The 22,942-nt window shown below is 36.3% G+C and overlaps 2 protein-coding genes and 5 non-coding genes across 7 annotated transcripts; 2 read left to right on the top strand and 5 right to left on the bottom strand.

Moving 5' to 3' along the window:
- The first annotated feature begins 660 nt into the window (after positions 1–660).
- Positions 661–4,298, top strand: LOC137722421 (cysteine synthase-like). The gene is made up of 11 exons (XM_068461418.1): positions 661–765; positions 1,229–1,283; positions 1,391–1,500; positions 1,671–1,728; positions 2,119–2,382; positions 2,464–2,601; positions 2,726–2,777; positions 2,947–3,026; positions 3,411–3,470; positions 3,637–3,717; positions 3,991–4,298. Exons 2-11 carry the CDS (start codon positions 1,242–1,244, stop codon positions 4,081–4,083), a joined length of 978 nt encoding a protein of 325 aa, XP_068317519.1. The 5' UTR covers positions 661–765; positions 1,229–1,241; the 3' UTR covers positions 4,084–4,298.
- Positions 4,299–8,135: 3,837 nt separating this feature from the next.
- Positions 8,136–8,297, bottom strand: LOC137724008 (U1 spliceosomal RNA). The gene has a single exon (XR_011067133.1). It is a non-coding gene; the product is annotated as a U1 spliceosomal RNA (small nuclear RNA).
- A 2,352-nt stretch (positions 8,298–10,649) lies between these two features.
- LOC137724007 (U1 spliceosomal RNA) lies at positions 10,650–10,810 on the bottom strand. Its single transcript, XR_011067132.1, has one exon. It is a non-coding gene; the product is annotated as a U1 spliceosomal RNA (small nuclear RNA).
- A 2,057-nt stretch (positions 10,811–12,867) lies between these two features.
- LOC137724015 (U1 spliceosomal RNA) lies at positions 12,868–13,024 on the bottom strand. Its single transcript, XR_011067139.1, has one exon. It is a non-coding gene; the product is annotated as a U1 spliceosomal RNA (small nuclear RNA).
- A 1,199-nt stretch (positions 13,025–14,223) lies between these two features.
- On the bottom strand, positions 14,224–14,385 carry LOC137724010 (U1 spliceosomal RNA). The gene has a single exon (XR_011067135.1). It is a non-coding gene; the product is annotated as a U1 spliceosomal RNA (small nuclear RNA).
- A 2,366-nt stretch (positions 14,386–16,751) lies between these two features.
- LOC137722660 (cysteine synthase-like) lies at positions 16,752–20,140 on the top strand. Its single transcript, XM_068461711.1, has 11 exons — positions 16,752–16,884; positions 17,230–17,290; positions 17,392–17,501; positions 17,609–17,666; positions 18,042–18,305; positions 18,381–18,518; positions 18,608–18,659; positions 19,015–19,094; positions 19,221–19,280; positions 19,445–19,525; positions 19,668–20,140. The coding sequence occupies exons 2-11, from the start codon at positions 17,252–17,254 to the stop codon at positions 19,755–19,757; spliced, it is 972 nt and encodes a 323-aa protein (XP_068317812.1). The 5' UTR covers positions 16,752–16,884; positions 17,230–17,251; the 3' UTR covers positions 19,758–20,140.
- A 1,044-nt stretch (positions 20,141–21,184) lies between these two features.
- LOC137724012 (U1 spliceosomal RNA) lies at positions 21,185–21,346 on the bottom strand. The gene has a single exon (XR_011067136.1). It is a non-coding gene; the product is annotated as a U1 spliceosomal RNA (small nuclear RNA).
- Between the last annotated feature and the right edge of the window lie 1,596 nt (positions 21,347–22,942).

Below are 22,942 nucleotides of genomic sequence, written 5' to 3'. Positions count from 1 at the left end.
GTTTAAATACTCTAACTTCACCCCAACACCGAGGCTTTTTAACAAAATCTCACGTGTGTTGGATTATGCAGGTGAATATTATCGTTATTGTTAAAAGTGGGCATCTGGCCCTTTGAACACATTGATTATAAAAGAAAATATGGGCTCTTTTAAAATTATTTTTAAAATGATTGAAAGTGTTTTTTTGTGAAAATATTTTTAGAACCAATTTTTAATAAAAATGCAAGGGAATCTTTAAAAAACACTTCCAACCGAACTCAATATTACAAATTCACCAAATAATAAGAGAAAATAGAAAAAGAAAACGGCATTTCCAATTTAGCACCAGCAAAAACGATGTTTTTCTTTCTTTTCTATTCCACCAAGAAAAGAAGAAGCCGACGATGACAGTGAAATCCGAAAATTATTTTAAGGAAGTTTTAACGAAACACTCTTGGTCTTGTTTCTCTAATACTATTCGCTACATCTTTATTTGTCATTTTTCATTAACAAATTATTATTAACATTCCAAAAATTTCTTTTGACAGACGTAAGGCTAGCTGGAATACATCATCATAGGTAATAACAATTTCCTTTCATTCAAATTAAATTTTTTTTTTTTAACTTTTAGTTTTCTTTTATTTTAATAAATCTGACAGACGTAAGGCCAGCTGGAATTTCTTTAAATCTCCGCAAACTCTCTCTCTTTTGTCATTTGCTCTCGCAACCCCACGTATACTTTTCCTGCTGCTCGTCCTTTCTCAGAGTCTCAGCCTTTTCAACCTGGTAAGCTCCTCTGTTCCATGTCCTTTCTGTCAAAGATTTCCTGAAGTGCTTAGCACTGTTACTGTTCTTGCATGATTTAATATGTTGGGCTTTTATTTAGTTTTCAATCGAAATACCCAATTTTGTTTTTCAGTTGATTGTTGTATCATGGTCATGGATTATGGAATTGGTTATTGGGATTTTTGGTTGTTTAATGTTAATCGTAACCTGCTTGGTTGGTGAGAAAATGGAGGAAAATGAAAAGGCTAAAACTTTGAAGTGTTAAGAAAATATCAACTTTCTCAGAATCTCAAGTGTTTAACTTTACAGTGAAAAATCATAAAAGATTGCACCTTCGTTATTTTTTAATTGAAAAATAAAATTTGGTTTTTTTTTCTTGTTGTTCCTTTGAAGCGGAATAAGATTTTGAATTCTATGTATTTGTTATGGTTGATGTCTTCAAACTCTTCATTTGTTTGAACAGATATCTGGTAAAAATGGTGGAGGAGAAGTCTGGGATTGCGAAAGACGTCACTGAAGTAAGTCGTACCCCTTTTCAATTTCGTACCCTTTGATCTTTTGAGTGTCTGAACATTATCTGGTATTTAGCTGCTCGGATTTGTTTACTCATTGTGGATGTTTGCAGTTGATTGGTAAAACGCCGTTGGTGTATCTCAACCGTGTGGTAGATGGCTGTGTAGCGAAGATTGCTGCGAAGCTGGAGATGATGGAACCATGCTCTAGTGTCAAAGATAGGTACTAACTAGTTCTGATCCGAATATCTATCAGTTGCACACTCTGCCCAAACAGGAACCGCCGATTTACAAATATACGAGCATGTGCTTTCTTTAGTCTGATTGTTCTGAAGTTGGACTTGGATGAAAACTTATGATTTTGTTTCTAATAATTTCGATTGTTCATTGTAGGATCGGATATAGTATGATTCAAGATGCGGAGGAGAAAGGTCTCATTACGCCGGGCGAGGTTAGCATTCATTTCATACTTATCTAGACAAGTGAAATGGGTTTTCTGAATCCATGTGGTGCCTTTGAAACCTTTATAGAAATATTTGTTTATTAATTGTTATCTGATTTCATAGTTTAAGACCTTTTCTGCATACAGTCGGTTCCTATGAAGTCCACTATTCAGTCAACAACTTGGTTTAGATATCAATCAATCTTGTGAAATTCCTCTGTGTTTTGACTTGTGCTGTTCTTCCTGTCTCTCTCTCTTTCTCTGTGCGTAATAACTATTATAATGATTGTTGATTTTCTCTAGATTTTCACAGCCAAGTAGTGTTCCATATTCGGTTTCTATTGTTAGTGTGGTAAATGAGAAACTTTTGATTTGACAAGTTCTTGTATCATGTTGTAGAGTGTCCTGGTTGAGCCTACAAGTGGCAATACTGGCATAGGATTGGCATTTATGGCAGCCGCTAAGGGTTACAAACTAATAATCACCATGCCTGCTTCAATGAGTCTTGAAAGACGAACCATTCTTCTAGGATTTGGGGCTGAACTTGTCCTCACAGATCCAGCCAGAGGCATGAAAGGGGCTGTTCAGAAGGCTGAAGAGATAGTGGCAAAGACACCCAATGCTTATATGCTTCAGCAATTCGAAAACCCTGCGAACCCAAAGGTGAAAGTTCATATCATTTTTTGTTAATTTATGACTTTCTGTCCTAATAGATTGATCAAAAGTCTTTTCTTTTCTCTTTAGGTGCATTATGAAACTACTGGACCAGAAGTCTGGAAAGGCTCTGGTGGTAAAGTTGATGCCTTTGTGTCCGGGATAGGGACAGGAGGTACGATAACAGGTGTTGGGAAGTACCTCAAAGAACAGAATCCGGACATTAAGGTTGGCCCTTTCTTTGCACATTATAATCTAGAGGGTAGCAATTGTTCAATTTTTAAGTGATGTTTATTATTCTTATGTCATATTTCTAACCGCCCACTTGCTCCCTTGCCTTTCGTATGTCTAGATCTATGGTGTAGAACCAGTTGAAAGCGCTGTTTTATCAGGAGGGAAACCCGGTGAGTCATGATGGCCTTCTTGTCACATCACAAAGTGTTTAATTATAAAATGTTGTGCCTTTTGATTTGGGCTACAGGCTCTTAAACTTCATTTTGCTTTGAAAAAGTGCGCATTTTCTTCTCATATTGTCCTTTGCTTAATTTAATGATGGGTTAACTTATATCTTAGGCCCTCACAAGATTCAAGGAATTGGTGCTGGCTTCATCCCTGGAGTTTTAGATGTCAACGTGATGGATGAAGTTATTCAAGTAAGCCTTTAATCTTCCACTTGACATTATTCTTTCACTGAAACATGCGGTATTATGGTTATTCTTTTTGTAATAATTAGTCTTTTTCAAGTGACTTTCTGGCTAATATAAGAAGTTGCATAAAATGGTAAAACATCGCGATTGAATATGTGAAAGGAGCGATAAGTATGCTCATGAAAATTCTGGAAAGAGTTGAATAATCCTGGTTGCGAATACATTTTTTATTTCATTGTATGAATTCAATGATTATGCTCATGATGATAGCACTAAGGTATATGCTGTGCCACTTTTTTCATTAGTTTTATTCAATCGAAAACCTTTCTTCTGAGCTGCAAGTTTATATTTGAGAACCAGACTGAAATCCATCCTTCTATGGCTTTGCAGGTATCTAGTGAAGTGGCTATAGAAACTGCTAAGCTTCTTGCATTGACAGAAGGTTTGCTGGTAAGTCCACAACCATAAAGGAACTGTTTGAAGACGGACATCTCTTGGTTTTAGCATGCTGTTTACAAGTGTCCTGAATTTTATAACAATCTCAGTGTTCTGGTTTACTTCGGTTGCTTCCGTTGTTCCATCTTCTATATTGATCTATGTTTAATTTGTATTGCAGGTTGGGATATCATCTGGTGCTGCTGCAGCAGCTGCAATCGAAATTGCAAAGAGGCCAGAGAATGCTGGAAAACTCATTGTCGTAAGTGTTACCTATTTACCGCACTAAATTTTAAACAATGTGTTGGCCTACTATAAAGCCTTTCACTATTCATTTTCAAACAATAGTTAGACGTTGGACTATCGTACTTGTTCTAGTGTGTTTTATAGTTATCTTTGATCTGTTTTTCATCGAATTGGTTGCAAACTTAAATTTCTACGTAGTTTGCGCAGATTGACAGGAACAGCACGTTCCTTATAGACTGAATCACTCACTAATAGGTCCAACTACTTTTCGTTTCCAAAATGTCTGCAGGCGGTCTTCCCCAGCTTCGGAGAGCGTTATCTGTCCTCCGTGTTGTTTGAATCTGTGAAGCGGGAGGCTGAGAGCATGGTTTTTGAGCCCTGATAGCTTCTTCAAAAGGAGTTGTACAAATTTTGATGCTGTGCGAGGAAGAGCGCACGATCATCAAGTTGCACTGTGTTTCCGCTTTGAGTGCTTTCGCTTCTTGACATGAGTGACCCAATAAATGCTTTGAAGAATAATGTGATGGCTTTGCTGGTTGTAATGGAATTCAGAAAACAGTACTCGGGTGGCCGACTAATTTAAGAAACTTTTCTGTAGTTTTCTCTTGCAAATGGTTGTATGATTGCATCAAATGAAGCAAAATTAGCAAATTATAGACGTTGGGTTGGGTTAGGCCGGCAGTGTGCACGTCCTTTCGCATCAAAGTTTGAATCTTCTTCCCCGTAATCGAAATTCAAATCTGAATCCTAGGATATAAGTTTGAATCTGATAAAAAAAATTGCCTAATACTAAATTGTGATATTTAAAATATTTTCAATGTGCTACAAGGAAGATGAGATTACTGGAACAACAATAAAATCTTATCCTATTAAGTGAGGTTGGATGTATAAATCTTAGAACGTCACTGCGTTCGATTTTGCTTCAAATATTCTATTAATTCCAAGTACTCCATGTATTTTCTTATATTACTATCATATTTATTCATTACTTAAGCTCCACATTATCTACAAGTCACGTACTACAATATCACTCAAATTCGTATTTTGACCAAAAAAAAATCTCAAATTTATATATTCTTAGAAAAATAGGTTATTACATCTGAAATTTAATTACAAAATACTGGAATAGTGGAATGCGTAAGAGAATTAACAAGAACATGAATACAAGTTTCTTCACCACCAAGTCAAATTTAATCATTAAACCTCTCTTAATTTCTCTCGTCCTCTCGAATCTACCTAATTAAAACGTGTCTAAATCCACTTAATTCTTGATCAATTCAATAATTCCCCAAAGTTAATCAAGTTTGGAACAATATTAATACATGTGTATTCACTGTTCATCATCACGACCGTCAATCTTGCATGTTCTTCGTTTCTTCGCAGCAGATTCACCACCTTCCCTTTTCGAGCCTTTCTTCCTCGAACTTGGCACGTCGTCGTCGTCCACGTCATCAGGAATAAATCCAAGCAAGCTTCTTGGACTGCCGCCATGCTTCTTGTCGTCACTCTCGACTTTGCTAAGTTTTGAGGTAGCAGCACCAAGCTGATGAGGATTATTTTGGTTCAGAGATTTTGTCAACGCACTGTAAAGCCTTGCATTATTCTTTTCTTGGACGCCATTGACACTATTTTTGCATTCTTCCGACAACAAGAAGCTGTAGTCCCTCGCCTCCCTCACCTTCCGAACCTTCTCCTGCAACTCTGCCGGAGTAAGCCCCAGGTTTTTGACATACGAGCGGAGATACTCTCTCTTCATGCGGCATTCGTACCTACGTTTGCTTCTTGGTCTTGTGGGCACGAGCAGGACTTTTGTGATTCGGCCGTCCTGGTGATGGTGAGTCCCACGCTTCTGCTCACAGGGATCATAGTAGTACCGGCAATGGTGATCAGTCCGATGATCACGGCGATCATGGTAGTCCCGATGATGGTGAGTCTCATGGCGACGGTAATGATCATTGCGAGTCCAACGGTCACACTCACAATCACGGTGGTGGTGAGTCTCTTGGTCACCGTGGTGGTAGGAGGAGAAAACAATTTGGAAGGTTTTCATGGGGGGAATGTGAGTGAGTTGATGGAACTTGATCGGCTTAGAGCAAGCTAGTCCTTAGCTGTGGAGTTTTGGAAGTTGGGATTGTACGTAGTTGGTAGGGTTTGGATTCTAATTAGCGCTTACTCCGATTGATATTCTTATATAGGAAAGGATAAAAAAATTTCCTAGTCGTATTCAACTTAGGAATCCCGAAACAAATAGATTTCCTAATTTGTCTTGGATTACTATGATTTCAGATTTCCTAACCTACAAGGGAAACTTTTCAGATTAGTAACTCAGTTTGATAAAAAAGGGAAAAAAAAAAATAGAACAGAACTTGGCTGCTGAAAAATCAGCAACAGTTCTTACTACTAAACAATCACAGATAGACATGTGTCCGAGTAATTGATCTTTTAATCATAGATTGCACACATGTTCATATAGGATTGGTCAACTGCTGATTTTTCAGCAGCCAAGTTCTGTCCAAAAAAAAAAAATAAGAAACAAAAAATGGGTATTTAATTATTTATTGTGGTCCGTGGTCACATCCTACTTAGGCTTTTCTTTTGGTGCTAATGAGACTTATTGGCAATTATTTTCAAAGAAGACAAACGATATTGGTTGATTTGAGGATAAGAAATGATTTCTACACATTATTTTTTTAGTTTTGTATATCTCATTCTTTTTAACTATTGATTTGAACAAAGGGCTAGATTGAGATGACAATGTTCAGAAGGTGAGAAAGTGGGAACAAATCATTCCCCTTCGCGAATATCACAAAATTCATAAAATCGTTCGTTCCTATCTTATTGGGTGAAAAAAAAAAAGAGGTCAAATTTTACTATCCCAAGTATTTCTGTTATAAATCACTTTATTCTATGAGGCTCATTTAAGACTGCTTTTGTACAAAGTACTTATGCTTACAAGCGATTATGTTAAAATTCTTTTGTTGTAAATATGTGAAAAACGTTAAAGTTAGCTTTCGAATCCTCTCTAAACTTGTAATTAGATTTTGATTTCCGCTTAGAAATTTCTTTTAGAAAATTAAGGATTCTAACTTTTCTTTTTAGCCAATTTCCCTCCTACCATCTATGTTCTCCACATTTCATCCAAATCTAGTCAATAATTAAGGGCATGTTTGGTACTTTACTTGAATCCAGCTTTTTAAACTCAAAAGCAATTTTCAAATTTTAGGCCTTAAAAACTTGTCTGATATGACTTTAAAAAAACTGAACTTAATACTAACTCAAAAATATAGTCTAATCTAAAAACATAAAAAGTGAGTTTTAAAACTTAAACTCACTGATTTCTTTTCTCTCCCTCTCCCCTCTCAATCCAAATCTATCTCTCTCTCTTTTCTTCTTTATCTCTCCTTTTTTTTTTACCATTTTCGTCTCACCTCCAATCCGCTCTCTTCATTCTCTCAGTTATTTCTCTCACTTCTCTTCCTTTCTATCCCGTCCGATCCTCTCTTCTTTCTCTTTCCTTCAATCATTTCTTACTTTATTTCGTTCTCTCTCCTTTTTCTCCCTCTCCTACGACCTTCTCTTTTTAGATCTCTTTGTCTAGTCATAAAGATTTAAAAATTTTAAATTGCAAACCAATCAAGTTTTTTAGTCTTAAAGAAAATTGATTTCAAGAAATGTCCTGAGAAATGATAAAAAAATTTCAAATAAGTTACCAAATAGGCCCTAAACGATCTTTTCCGGGAAAAATTATTGGTGAAATTTTTAATTGATTTTGTTAGGGGTAAAAAGTTGCTAGCTTCCTACTCCAAGTTCCAACCCAAAGGAAGAAAAGAAAGAAAGAAAGAAGCCAGTCGTAGTCTTGACAAATTACTGTCATTATCCTTGGGTAAATAAAATTTAGTTTTCACATCTAAAATTTACAAAGTCTTGGGTGTTGCACACTTGTTTTGGGTGCCATAAAATAAGAATCTTAATTCACTATACTTTCAATATAGTTTTGAGCCCTCTCTAATTTTTTTGATTTAATTCCCTAAACTTTCAATTTAGTTCTGAGCAACCACCGTCACAACCATCAATTTTGTCACAATCTTCCACTAATTTCATATTTAGGGTTAAATGCTAAACTCAAAAGAAAATTAATTAGTGAAATAGCTTTGAGAAAAAAAAAATTAAAGGGAGTTCTAATGAAACTCACTTTTAATAAAAATGATATTTTTACTCTAAAAATTCATTCCTAATATTCACTTACAACACTTTTTTGTCATTTTGATTGAAACTCAAAACCCTTTTTATTAATTTTCTTAAAATTACTAATTATAAAAATTCTTCTGTAACAAATTTGAAGGGTTGAAAGACAATAAACCAAGTGTATTGATCCCAAATTTTGAAATACAAAGTCAATTTCCTAATACTACATAAATTTCTCAACTCAGATTGATAGGGGCCGCGCGAACGCAGGCCCCCACGGCAACAAATTATGACGTTGGCTCTCCTACAGTGAGGAGACCATAGGCAGGCACCCCTACTAAGTGCAATGTAGGCCACCAACCTAGGCCATGAGCCTTCTAGATCGCCCATTGACCCCGTCCAGGTAAGTATGTTTCAATGGCCCTATCTCTTCTCATTTTATACTACGTACTTGCCCCTCCTTTTCCTTGCTGATCGGTGTGGGACTGTCAAATTACGTTTGGCGTTGGTTTCCTTACCTTACAAAATACATGCGAAATTAAACATAATGCTCCACCACGTTATACTTGAAGTTTCACATTTGAATCGGGCAAACACATGGTTTTAAAACACTACAAATATAGGTTTAACTTCAACCTATTTATATTGTAAATTGTTCTTTATATCATGCATAAAAAGTCTTCAATTCAAATGTTGGGATAGTATAGGAGCTCTTTCATGCCTTTTACTTACAAGCTGATTTTGTTGGTGAACAAGGCTTGCCTCCTGTAGATGACGAATCCGTCGAAATCCACCTTTCGATTGCCTGCAAATACAATGGGGGACCCGTTTTGCAAATAAAAGAGCTAATGCGACAACTAGTTCATAAATTGTTTGAGCTTCCATAAAGGCCAAGGTTTGTTTAATCAATTTCTAAACCCTACCCTAAATACCCATGGGCTTGTACCAATTGGTAGAGTTGTTTAATCAATTTCTAGCCCCTTGGGTTTGATGATGGCAACTAAACTTCGATTCCTTGCTTATAACAAGTAACAACCTTGCTTTTTGTATGGGTCGTGTCACTTCTAGATTCAAATGTATGTCCAAGATTGGGTGATTTAGATGTAAAACTCGTTTGGATGTGCTTTTAAAATAACTGAAAGCGCTTTTAGAGAAAATATTTTTGTGTTCCAAAAGCACTTAAAGTGCTTTTTCAGCATTTATTTGTATTTTTACTAAGGATTGGTTCTAAAAATATTTTTACCAAAAACGTTTTGAGTCATTTTAAAAGTACATTCAAACGAGTTCGTAATTAGCAACTCTTGAGTATGGTTTTACATCTCAACTTTTGGCTAGAATCAACTGAATGAGCGATCTATAAATTGAATCAAAGTGATTAGTGTTATGTATGGGTATAGGATGATCTATATGCCAGAATATGAGTGGGCATAATATCAAGTTCTTGAATTAGGAGTGGGCATTTTAATGAGTCAACCTACTAACCCATATGAAAATGACTTTCCGAGTAAAATCCCGACCACCTCATTTAGTAGGTGGTCAAAATATTATTAACCCATCCATGTATAAAAAAATTGTTGAACATACGTCTATATTTGATAGACAAACATATAAAATTAACTCTAAAATGTACTTGTGATTTTATGAATGATGAAATTTTAATATTAAATAGCATGTAAGAATTATACGACACAAAATCTACATGATTGAGGTCTAGTATAATATGGATCTTGAATATTGTCATGCATACATAAAATTAAGAAAAAAGGAAAATTAGGCCCAACGCATGAAACCAACCCTAACACAATCAACCCAATTTAGGCGGGCTGGTTGCTCGTTGTTTGGGTGACGATGGGTTTCAATAATGCCAATCCAAACTTAGATCTGGTTTGGTACTGAGGTGATTATGAAAAAAGCTGATATTAAAAAAAGTTGGGAGCTGTTTTTGTGTTTGGTAAACACTCAACTTCAGCTTTTTTTCATAGTTTTGGATGAAAAAAAGCAAAAAACAAAAAGCTGCAAAACTCAGCTTTGAAAAACCGGTTTTTTTTCACATCTGTTTTACATAAAAGTTTACCAAACACTCTAATACTACTTTTTTTTTTCAAAAGCACTTTTACAAAAAAGTTTACCAAATACTCTGCTGCTTTATTTCACAGCTGCTTATTCTCACAGCACAGCAGAAGCAACTTTTTTCAAAGCACAGCAATACCAAACCAGCCCTTAATAAGTTGGTCAAATCCAACCCGAACTAAAATAAACGACGACCACCCCCGCCTTCAATAATGTCAAAAAGGTTTTGAAGAGACGAGTTCTACCCATGCCTCGTGTCACCAGATTCCCTAGTTGCTATGCAAGTTCAAGAATTCATGGTTGCTTGTCTAATTTTGTAGGGATCAACCGACTGATATACCCTACATCTTATAACTAAATTATTATTAATTGTAATTTCCTGTGAAATTTTTTGTTAATTAGCAATGTCAAATATTCAATACGATTTCACAAAGTTTAGTATTGTCTAGAGCTTATTCGAAAGAGAATTCAGTACTTGGTCGTGAATATTTGAATTGGACGAGTGAACTGAGAAGAAGAAAAACGTCTTATTTATTTTGTTTAGTTATTCATTTAAACAATAAAATTTTAAGATTCATATAACCGTACTAATTTAACCATAAACATCAACACTGTGACCCTTCATTAATACTCAAAATACGAGTAAATACTCAATTGTCGAATAAGTAGGCGGAAATTCTGTAATATAATTGGGCGGGGGCTGCGCGGACGCAAGCCCCCAAGGCAATAAATTATGACGTAGGCTCTCCCACTTGGGGAGACCTTAAGCAGGCACCCCTTCTAAGTGCAATGAAGGTCACCAACCTAGGCCATGAGCCTTCCTGATCGCTCATTGACCCCGTCCAGGTAAGTATGTTGCAACGTTGCTTCTCGCTCCCTTTTATAGCCCTTACTCTGTTGCCTTACGTTTTCTAGCCGATGTGGGACTCCTGCGCATTCCATTTGACTCTCCTGATAAGTCCTATCCGTGATGAATGTGGGACAATCGATTGTGCTTTATGCACACAACTTTCACGAGCTGGGAGACCCCATGGAAAATATAATATGGGATATAAATTGAGTGAGAGCTCAATCCGTTTTGCTACACACGATGAATTGAGTGCAAGACTTACCAGTTCAAACATAATATTGAAATATTGATATCATTTTTCCTTAAATATTCATGTTTGCACATGAGTGTGCCAATAATTGCACTGAAAAAGTTAAGACGTAAAATCACACAAGCATACAAGAAACACCAATATTTATGTGATTCATTTAACCCAACCGGAGTTTTAGGCAATCTCTGTGTCCACTTATTTTGTATTTTCATGTAGTGATTAGTGAGAGGAATGCATTGAGAAGAGATGTCAGAATCATGTTTTTTTGTTTTTAAATTTTGTTTTTATCTTTCAGTAATTAATTATGTATATAGCCACACAAAGAATAGGAGTCACTACTGTAATACCCTATGTATTTTTAGATGTATGATTTGGTTATTCATTTTTGTATGATTATGTGGAACTCGTTGGAAAACAAATAAGATGTTGGGTAATTTCGTCTTTTGTGATACCTTCGAGTTCAAGACACTTGGTGATAAATATTATATTTTATTTAAATAATATTTATCGTAATGAACACGTGATCACAAATGGATGTGAATTCGGAATTAGAACGAGTAAGTTACGAATTTTAAAAGTTAGAGGGCAAAATGGTAATTTTGGGAGGGAATATTTTGGAAGCCAAAGGCTTCTCTTCTTTTTTCTTTCCCTGGAGGCTGCTGCGTTCTTCTTCCCCTCAATTCTTCTTCACTCCAAAAATGATAACTTTCTCATATGGCAATGAAATCACGCACGGTCGAAGGCTATGTATTCATAACGAAGCCCTCTTCAATTTGATACCAAAACCATATGCTGGAACCACGCGTGCTCATATATTGAAGCCTAGAAGTTTCGACGGTTTTTGTGGGGTTTTCGCCGATTCTGGCCAACCTCGCTTGAGATGTGTCTCGACCCAAGAGAGAAAAATACTCTTCTTATCATGCACTTCCAGGATATGATTCATGGTACTGAAGTTGATTTAAGATAGCAGTATTGAAGTGGCAGATTGATGAACGACTTTGGAGGAGTTTGGAGGTGAGAACCCAAGAAACCCTATCATATTTTCTTTTTGGTTCTAATAGATGAGTTAATTTTTGTTAAGTTCTTAGTGTAAGTTGGATGAATTTGTGTGGATTTTTAAACTTGTAACTAAAGTGGCAAAGAATTGGTTTAAGTTGATGAGTAGGCTTGCCATGAGCCTCACCTTGGATTTTAGGTGATCTTTGGCTAATTTTATTCATGTTAGACTTGATGGAGGAATTATAAGACAGTTGTGGAATTTGGTTATGTATATATAATTCTTTGTTGAGTATTAAGTAAGTGTGTGACCGTTAAATAAAAACTAGACGGCAAAAACTAATTTGGAGTCAATTCTTTGAAGGAAGTGTTCCAATATCGCATGATTGTTAATTTTGGAAATTTGACAAGCAAATGGATTGAAACAGACCTAAGTGGGGTTTGTTCAAATTCTCTTACAGTCGGTGAACTACGAATGGGTTGATTCCGTTTGAGGATACGCTGGCAGTCTAACAAGAATGTTAGATGCAGCCATAAAATGATCGAATTTGATTTATGTTGGTTAATAGAATATTGATTAACCATGATTTTATTTTGAGCTTACCACCGTGATTAAGTATTATTTATAATTTAATTTTAAAATTTCAACTTTGAAATGATCTTTGATTATATTTAATTTTAAAATTATTTCTAACCGCATCACTAAAAAAGAAAAATCCAGCGAGATCCTTTTCCCCTACAGCTCACTTTATGTAAATTATTCTCCACAGATTAAGCGGCGAAAATAACCAAATAAATTTAAGAATAGAATTTTAGAGGGGCCGCGCGTACACAGCCCCACTACCACAAATTACGACGTACAGTCTCCTCTAGGGAGATGTTAGGCAAGTGCACCTCCAAAGTGCAATGGAGGCCACCCACCTAGGCCATGGGCCTTCTTGATCACCCATTCGACCCCGTCCAGGTATGTAAGTTCAACCAGGCACGTCCCTTTATTATTTATACCCCCTCGCTTCCCTGCACTTTCAGTACTTGATCAATGTGGGACTGATCGACACAGCCACCAAAGCTTGCAAACGAGAATTTACTATTATTAGCCAAAATCAAACCCATTAGATCAACGTGAGCATCAACACTAAAGGCTGCAAACCAGAATGATCAGTGTCACCATTAAACTTAGATAGCTCCCCCTTCTACCCATGTTTTTAATTAAAAAAAAAACCTAGCATGTTGCATCCCAAATGTTATAAGAATCATGCAACAATAGTTAGAGTTTGGTTAAACTGGATTTAACTAACTTGGCTAGGTCACTGTAATTCTCTCATTTGTAATCAACTTCGAACAATCCACTTTCGCAGTTTAGATTAGTTTAATTAAAATATTGTTCAAATAAAGAAATAGTCCTGCAATTACCAAAAATGACAATTATTCCATATTACCACCGAAGGGAAAACCCATAGATTAAAATCAAAACATATGAAAGCCATTGGGTACATTCATCATTTTATAGAAAAAATTATCAGTAATCTTAATGTATTTACAGAGAAGGAAACATGAGAGTGGTTGATTTCGTTGATCTACGTCTGATTGGTACGGTCACTATTGAATTTGGCTTAGCTAATTCTATCTACGAGCTTAAGCAATGAACTTCTTCTTGGAGATTTAACAGATGGGCCATTATTAGTAATTGTAACGTATTTACAAAGAATGAAAGCATGAAAACGGTTAATTTTGTTGATTCACGTCTGATTGGTACCGTTACTATTGAATTTGGCTTATAACTAACTCTATCTACGAGCTTAGGCAATGGGCGTCCTGGAGTTGTAGCAGCTGGGCCAGCAAACTTATTTGTTTGTGAGCGATTTATGTACTTTGATTTCTAGTCCAGTGGGTACCTCCTCCCCGATACAATTTGGAGGACCTTTAAAAAATTAGTAGAACGAATTGGACTTTAGTAGTTCACATTGCTTTGTAATGGTTTCAAACGACAATTACCGCGTTCCACTTAAGTCATAAATCCTATCCTAACATATAGGGCATCAATGACAATGAATATAATTTGGTTTAAGTATAGGGAACTAAAAGACTTTGACTCGATTTTTCGGGGAAATATAAAAGAAGAAAGTATCGTTAGACTGATATTCTAAGGAGTTGTAACTTTATATTATTGGGCAGGGGCTGCGCGAACGCAAGCCCCCACGGCAACAAATTATGACATTGACTCTCCTACGTTGAGGAGATCATAGGCAGGCACCCCTTCAGAGTGCAATGAAGGTCACCAGCCCAGGCCATGAGCCTTCTTGATCGCTCATAGACCCTGTCCAGGTAAGTACCTTATTCTGAGCTCGTCCTTTACTTTTATACCCATCCCGCCTGACTTCTTTGACCTTAATTGGTCGATGTGGGACATGCTTAATAATGGCAGCAGTAATGCAAACAAGTAGTTCGAAGGTTTTTTTTAAAGAATTTTACACAAAAACTTTCGGTACTGTTTATTTTAACGAAAAATCATATTTTTACACTAAAAAATCAATCATGGTATTATTCACTTTACCTTTTATTTTGTCCTTATAATTAAAACTTAAAAAGTTCAAACCATTTTCATTAGTTTTCCCCTTTTTTTAATGTACTTTGGAAAGTTAACGGATTGTTAGATGAATATTAAGTGGGGGTAGTGGCAAAGCAACGAAAGCACAAGGGAGGAACCGCCCCTATGGTTCGTTTGAGCTTGCCGAAAAATTTCGTTATGCAGCCTGCTCTGAGCTTGCTGGAAAGTTGAATGGGGAGAGCCTCGATTGACTCTATGGTCATTTAGGAGAGCCTCGATTTTACTTTAATGTTGATTTTTTTTTATTATATATATAAAAGAAGGACAATTAATCGCAAGTCATAGTTATTTTAATGAAACTTTGAGGATAGATATGTACTGAGAGAAAGGATCATCGCCAGATTCTTTTTGTGAGGATCCCGGGGATCCTCCAATCACATCCGTTCATCGCACATCGTGCGGTCAGTTTTTATCAAGTATTGTTTATATTCAATTTTAAATAAAAAAATTTACAATGGTTTTTTACAACATGATACGATGAACGGATGTGATTGGAGGATCCACAAATCCTCACAAAGAGGATCCGGCGAGGATCCTCCTGGATGTACTGATATCCCTTTCCTTATCTTTTAAAACCTGGATTTGGATCCTCTCCGGAGCCCAATGAGAGGATCCTCCTGACCAACATATATGGGCCGTTGGATTTTTATCTAACGACTACAAACAAGAGGTTCCTTTAAAGTTATAATAATTATAGCTTGTGTTGGTTAGGAGAATCCTCTCCGGACATGTGTTGGTCAGGAGGATCCTCTTCATGAGCTCCGGAGAGGATCCAAATCCTTAAAACCCCACCTCACCTGTCCCACGAATACAACAACCAAAACATCTAATTTCAATATATGTAATCATGATATATAAAAGAACCAAAGCATATATCTATTTCCATCTATTTCCGTATATTTTGACATTTTGCAATATATATTTATATAACATTATTGTACATTAATGCATATACATTATTGTACATTAATGCATATTTTTGTTAACGTATCCATGCCCACTTATATTCTAATTTTTAGAAAATAGTTGCATCATCATATTTGTGTCCCTATCCATGCCACATAGTTACTATCTAAAAGGATTTTGTTGTCTTTATTTTATCAGAACTTTTTACCCCTTTAAATTTTGCCTCCCAGATGATTTCCGACTTCGCCACTAAGAGGGGTGATTGGAAATTTAGGAATGTACTCATTTATGAAATATAGTTTAACATAGTAGTCGGTTTCTTATGTATGCAATTAGGATTAAAGAAACGTGGAAGGGTCTAACTCTAGACTAGGTCGTTGATTATTTGAAACCAAAAGTGTATTTTATTGTTTGGAAATGAAATTTGAATATTTTATCCGCCACCTCAGTTCTTATGTCAAGAGTTTTGACATCTTTGGGAGAACATAGTGTTGGTTTATTTAATTTTCCCAACACATAGTTTTAATGGCATTTGGTATATGTTTATGTCAATTATGTGCAGTTGATTAAGTTCATTAAATTTTAGTATAACCTTGCTAAAACCTAATCATAAATGCACTTTGGATGTAAGAGTAATGAAGAGATACTTTCTAATAGCCCGTTTACTAATTCATAATCAACATGAGAGGAATTGAACTAAAAATGAGTTAGAATGGTGTGGAATTAGAATCAAATTCCCGTTGAATTTCTTTACTGTTTTCATAGGCCACAACTAGAGCTGGCGGAAACACGGAATAATGAAAACGAAAAACCCTTACTCGACGGTTGGAAAGCTCTCACAGGAAAAGAGAAAGCCTCGAGAATTGGAAGTCTACCCATCTAATTTGAATTAGATTGATGTGGAATCAAAATCAAATCATGTTAAAATTGTTTACTGTTTTCATGGCCACAACTAGAGCCAGCGGTACCATATATCTTTGTCAGTAGTGTATTACACTCTACAATTTGCAAGCATTAGTGTTTTTGTCAGCACGTGCTCCCTGGACCACACACTCTAATTTGGGCTTGTCACATTCGTTTTTCCCTAAATGAAAATTCTTTGTGACTTTCAAGATTAAAATATACCTACAGAGGAAGAAATGGTCCATCGAAAGAGAACAAGGACAACCTTCGTGTTTGACTGAAACTTAACAAACAAACGAATAAATAAGTATATAAATAAACGCAGAAGTGCCATGGAAGTGCAAGGAACCAAATTCCAGAAAATAACAATATAATTTTCTTTCTTTCTTCCATATCTCTGCCTGCAAAAGATAAGGTTGGCCTTTATCTCGAGTTTCACATGATTTATTAATACTTAATGACATAATTGAATTGTTCATTGCTTATTAGCATTTGGGTGAAAAATATATTGCTTGAAATCTTGAAAATCTGCTGCTAAATATTGGACAAATTCCAGAATTATTATTTCATGATTTTTTATGGTAGTAAACTGATTTTTTTTTCATGATTTTTTTTAATAATTATTGGTTCTTCAAAATTTAGGTTGGGAGCTTTTGGTGTTCTTCTGTGTAAACATTCTTGTTAAATACTTGATATTTTTGTTTGTTCTCTATTTATTTGTTTTGTTGAACGTTTGAATCTGTTTTCCCTTCTTTCACAGCTTGCTGCAACACAAGATAAATATGGAAGTCAAATTTGCAATCAAGAACAATGTCACCGAAGTAAGATTTCTCTTCATGAAAGTCAAGCATTCAACTTTAATTTGTTTTTATACTTTGATTTGGCTTACGATGCGCTCTCGTTGTACTCTTGGTTCTTGCAGCTGGTTGGAAACACCCCGTTGGTATATCTCAACAATGTCGTGGATGGTTGTGTAGCACGAATCGCTGCCAAGCTAGAGTCAATGGAGCCCTGCTCAAGTGTAAAAGACAGGCATAGTCTTTGCACTTTTTCCTTGGGAATATTGATTTTCGTTTTCCTAGTACGACAGCAAATCAAAACTCAAGATTGATATACGCGTCTTAAATTTGTATATGCAGGATTGCATATAGTATGATCAAGGACGCCGAGGATAAGGGTCTAATTACGCCAGGGAAGGTTAGCTATTAATCTTTTCCATATCTGTAGATGTTTTTTCCGCATGTAATGGAGATTTTACAAGTTTAATCATCGTTCAATATGGTTAATACTTATAAGGAATGAGCCTCGCTCCACCCCCACCCCGCCATTGTTCTTACTGCTGTGGCTGGATCACTTTTCTCTGTATCCAAAATATTTTCAAATAGAATTCCGCTAATAAAATCTATACATAAATTTTCTCTTTTGTTTCTGTTCTTTTGAGGATAACAAGTTTGACCATGTAAGGGAGTTTCCACTTATATGATCGAGAACGTGGTGTGGCGTGGCGTGTTTCATGTTTCAAGGAACTAACTTCCTTTGGTTCTTAATATGCATGATCTTCGGGAACTGAAGACTGTTCTCATTGAGGCCACGAGTGGCAACACCGGCATTGGATTGGCATTCATTGCAGCAAGCAGGGGCTACAAGGTTAAGCTGACCATGCCATCTTCAATGAGTATTGAGAGAAGAATTGTGCTCCTAGCTTTTGGGGCTGAGGTGTACCTCACAGATCCTGCCAAGGGTATTAAGGGAGCTTTTGATAAAGCCGAGGAGTTATTGAGTAACACGCCTGATGGTTATATACTTGGCCAATTTGAAAATCCTGCCAATCCGAAGGTAACTTTTGGAGTAACTGTGACATGTCTAGATGGTTGAGAGAGTTTATGAATCGTTATATGACTGTTGGTGTAGATTCATTATGAAACCACTGGCCCGGAGATATGGAGAGACACAGGAGGGAAGGTTGATGCCCTGGTTTCGGGAATAGGGACTGGGGGTACAGTTGCCGGTGCAGGGACATTCCTTAAAGAGCAGAATCCAGAGATTAAGGTTGAGTTTTGTATGTTTGCATTATATATACGGATATTGCACGAGTATGTGAGGAGAAAAGTTATCAATAAGCATTTTCTTTTGTCTAGGTGTACGGTGTAGAACCAGCCGAAAGCCCAGTCCTGAACGGTGGCCAAGCTGGTGAGTTACTATAATGCTGGCGTTTTCCTCGTCTCTGGCTCTCTGCACTATTGCTTTCTTTGCTCGTGAAATTCTTTTTCTTGTAGAACATACTACAACAGAACACGAAGAAGATGCTAGGTTTTTCGGATAGCTTTTTGTCTTGCAGAATAGAGCAAAATATGAGAAATGTTTCTTCGTCGTTAGAATGTTAAACAATTTGCATAGTGTTACATTATAGTTTGATTCGTGTAAGTGGCCCATCTGTGGTTAAGTTTCTATAGTACTAAATTACCATTCGATAGTATTTGAGATTTCGTCCTCCTATATCGACTGATGCATATGTGGATTTGTAATATTCTCGCTTGTGTCAAAGGGAAGCATCTGATCCAAGGAATCGGTGCTGGTATCATACCTGCAGTTCTGGACGTTAGCGTGCTCGATGAAGTTATTCAAGTTAGCATTCAACTAATTTTATTGCATTTCCAGTTCTATAAGTTCTTGTTTCATTTTGGTGCCAACAACTCTAACACGAGCACGAATTTCTCACTAACGACTGCTGATGTTTATGTAACATTTTAGGTAACGAGTGAGGAAGCAATTGACACCGCGAAGCAGCTTGCCCTGAAAGAAGGTCTTCTGGTATGGCATCAATTAGTTGACATCGCTTTCACTTTTGTGTCAGTGATAGGACTTTGTTACTCTCCATTAGTTTCTTAGACGAGAAATTTGAGACTCCTCTTGTTGCACGCATTCATCATTTTTCCATTTACGAGGCTGATTGTGAAAGCAAATTAACATTGTAGGTAGGGATTTCATCTGGTGCTGCGGCCACTGCTGCAATAAAGTTGGCTAAGAGGCCGGAATATGCTGGAAAACTCGTTGTTGTAAGTCTGATTTTGCACTGACCCTTAAGCTTATACGATTTCTTCGCTTAAACTTGACTTGGAATTGTAAATTCGTAATCAAATGCAGTTCTTTCAAACAGACACTCCAGGAACTTATTCCATTTATTTGTTACTTGTGCAGGCTGTGTTCCCCAGTTTTGGAGAGCGTTATCTGTCTTCTGCACTCTTTGATTCCGTTAGGCATGAGGCGGAAAACTTGAGTATTTGCTGAAAGTGTTGCTGAATCGGCCTTTTCTTAGTTTCCTATCTCCTTCAAATAACACGAAAACTTTGCTCCAGTTTGTACTGAAAATATTTATGGGACCTTGTATATGATTATTACGACCTTTTACCGATGAACTAATAAATTCTGGTTGATGGCTATCTTCTTGATAGCATCAGTAGACATCCATGTACCATATGATTCAAGGGGAATGAGCTATGGTAGCTTACGAGGGAAACAAAGGCTCAAGCGCTGTCTTACAACATCCGATTCTTATATCGTCTATTCGATTTGTGTTAGTTCTGGATTGAACTAACTTGGCTACATCACTGTTATTCTCTCCTTTGTATTCAACTTCAAATAATCTGCTTTCGCAGTTTAGATTAGTTTAATTAAAATATCGTTCAACTTCAAATAATCTGCTTTCGCAGTTTAGAAATAGTCCTGCAATTACAAAAAAAATGACAATTATTCAATATTACCACCAACTGGGAAAACTCATAGATTAAAATCAAAACATACGAAAGTCATTGGGTACATTTATCATTTTAAAGAAAAAATTATCAGTAGTCTTAACGTATTTACACAAAAGGAAACATGAGAGCGGTTGATTTCGTCAATCTATGTCTGATTGGTATGGTCACTATTGAATTTGACTTAGCTAACTCTATCTACGAGCTTAAGCAATGGACTTCTTCTTGGAGATTTAGCAGCTGGGCCATTATAAATAATTGTAACGTATTTACAAATAAGGAAACATGACAGTGGTTGATTTTGTTGATTTACTTCTTATTGGTACGGTCACTAATGAATTTGGCCTAGCTAACTTTATCTACGAGCTTAAGCAATGGACTTCTTCTTGGAGATTTATCAGTCTAAGCAGGAGACAATATATGTTATTGATTACTTTTTTATTTAAAGGTCATTATCAGTAATCGTAACGCATTTACAAAGAAAAAAACATGAGAGCGGTTGATTTTGTTGGTTTACATCTGATTGGTACGGTTACCATTGAATTTGGCTAAGCTAACTCTATCTACGAGCTTAGACAATGGACGTCTTGGAATTGTAGCAGCTAGGCCAGCAAACATATTTGTTTGTGGGCGATTTATGTACTTTGATTACAAGTCTAGAGTACCTCCTCCCCGATACAATTTGGAGGACTTCTAAAAAAATTAGGAGAACGAAGTGGACTTGGTAGTTCACATGGCTTTGTAATGGTTTCAAACGCCATAATGACAATTACCGATTTCCACTTAAGTCCTAAATTCCATCTCCACCTAGCATATACATATAATATAGGGCATCAATGACAACGACTATAATTTGATTAAGAAGGAAAACTGAATTTGGACTTTTAAGATTCAATTTGAGGAAAACATACAGGATGAAACTTCGTTAGATAGATATTTTAAGAAGTTAAAACTTTAGATTGGGCAGGGGCTGCGCGAACGCAAGCCCCCACGGCAACAAATTATGACATTGACTCTCCTGCGTTGAGGAGATCATAGACAGGCACCCCTACAAAGTGCAATGAAGGTCACCAGCCCAGGCCATGAGCCTTCTTGATCGCCCATAGACCCTGTCCAGGTAAGTACTGGAAAAAGAGATCGTCGTTTATTTTTATACCCATCCCGCCTGACTTCTTTGACCTTAATTGGTCGATGTGGGACATGCTTACTAATGGCAGCAGTAATACAAAAAGGTAGTTCGATGGTTTTTTTTAAGGCACTTTGGAAAGTTAGTGGATTGTTAGACGAATTATTAAGTGGGGGCAGTGGCAAAGCAACGAAAGCACAAGGGAGGAACCGCCCCTCTAGTTCGTCTGAGCTTGTCGAAAAATTTAGTTATGCAGCCTGCGCTGAGCTTGCCGGAAAGGTGGCTGGGGAGAGCCTTGGTTGACTCCATGGTCGTCTGGGAGAGCCTCAATTTTACTTCAACATTGTCATTTTTTTTAATATAAAATGAGAATAGTTGGTGACAAGCCATGTATATAACATTATTGTACATTAATGTATATTTTTATTAACGTATCCATACCGTCTTATATCCTAATTTTTAGAAAATAGTTGTATCGTCGTATTTGTATCCCTATTCATGCTACATAGTTACTATCTAAAAGGATTTGGTTATCTATATTTTTCCGGAACCTTTTACCATTTTAAATTTCACCTCCCAGATGATTTCTGGCTTCACTACTAAGGGGTGATTGGAAATTTAGGAATGTACTTATTTATGAAATATAGTTTAACATAGTAGTCGGTTTCTTATGTATGCAATTAGGATTAAAGAAATGTGGCAGGGTCTAACTCTAGACTGGTTGTTGATTATTTGAAACCAAAAGTGTATTTTATTGTTTGGAAATGAAATTTGAATATATTATCCGCCACCTCAGTTCTTATGCCAAGAGTTTTGACATCTTTGGGAGAACATAGTGTTGGTTCATTTAATTTTCCCAACACATAGTTTTAGAGCTCGTTTGGATGTACTTTTAAAATGATTGAAAGCATTTTTAGTGAAAATATTTTTAAAAACAATACATAGTAAAAATGTTAGTAAATCCTGAAAAAACACTTAGTGCTTCCTAGGATGATCACATAACTGGTGCTTCTTGTAGAAAGCATTTAAAATGCTTTTGGAACCCAAACATTTGGTATATGCTTATGCCGATTATGTGTAGTTGATTAAGTTCATTAAATTTTAGTATAACCTTGCTAAACCCTAATCATAAGTGTACTTTGGATGTAAGAGTAATGACGTGATACTTTCTATTAGTCCGTTTACTAATTCGTAATCAACATGAAAAGAATTGAACTGAAAATGAGTTAGATTGGTATGAAATCAGAATCACATTCATGTTGAAATTGTTTGCTATTTTCATGACCACAGCTAGAGCCGGAGGAAACATGAAATGATGAAAACGAAAAACACTCACAGGAGGATAGAAAATCTCGAGAATTGGAAGTCTACCCATCTAATTTGACCGTATGTAATTTGACAGTAGTGTATTGAACTCTACAATTTGCAAAGCATTAGTGTTTTTCTCGGCACGTGCTCCCCTGGACCACACACTCTAATTTGGGCTTATCACATAGGTTTTTTCTATCCTAGTAAACATGACAAGTTTTTGTCCCTTCAAGCTGCCCTGGTAACCTTTTTTTCTTCCACTTTCTTCTTTTCCCTTTGTACTTTGT

Source organism: Pyrus communis, chromosome 17 (assembly GCF_963583255.1).
Source record: "Pyrus communis chromosome 17, drPyrComm1.1, whole genome shotgun sequence".
NCBI classification, from domain to species: domain Eukaryota; kingdom Viridiplantae; phylum Streptophyta; class Magnoliopsida; order Rosales; family Rosaceae; genus Pyrus; species Pyrus communis.
The sequence above is the reverse complement of the archived record's forward strand: the minus strand, read 5'-3'. Positions and strand labels throughout refer to the sequence as shown.

What these genes read in the sequence shown, in the direction of transcription:
- LOC137722421 (XM_068461418.1), top strand. Translation starts at nt 1,242, where the DNA reads ATGGTGGAGGAGAAGTCTGGGATTGCGAAAGACGTCACTGAA. An exon ending in AAAACCCTGCGAACCCAAAG is followed by an intron (nt 2,383 to 2,463) that starts GTGAAAGTTCAT and finishes TTTTCTCTTTAG; the next exon opens with GTGCATTATGAAACTACTGG. An exon ending in ATGCTGGAAAACTCATTGTC is followed by an intron (nt 3,718 to 3,990) that starts GTAAGTGTTACC and finishes AAATGTCTGCAG; the next exon opens with GCGGTCTTCCCCAGCTTCGG.
- LOC137722660 (XM_068461711.1), top strand. Translation starts at nt 17,252, where the DNA reads ATGGAAGTCAAATTTGCAATCAAGAACAATGTCACCGAA. An exon ending in TCAAGAACAATGTCACCGAA is followed by an intron (nt 17,291 to 17,391) that starts GTAAGATTTCTC and finishes TGGTTCTTGCAG; the next exon opens with CTGGTTGGAAACACCCCGTT. An exon ending in GTCTAATTACGCCAGGGAAG is followed by an intron (nt 17,667 to 18,041) that starts GTTAGCTATTAA and finishes CGGGAACTGAAG; the next exon opens with ACTGTTCTCATTGAGGCCAC.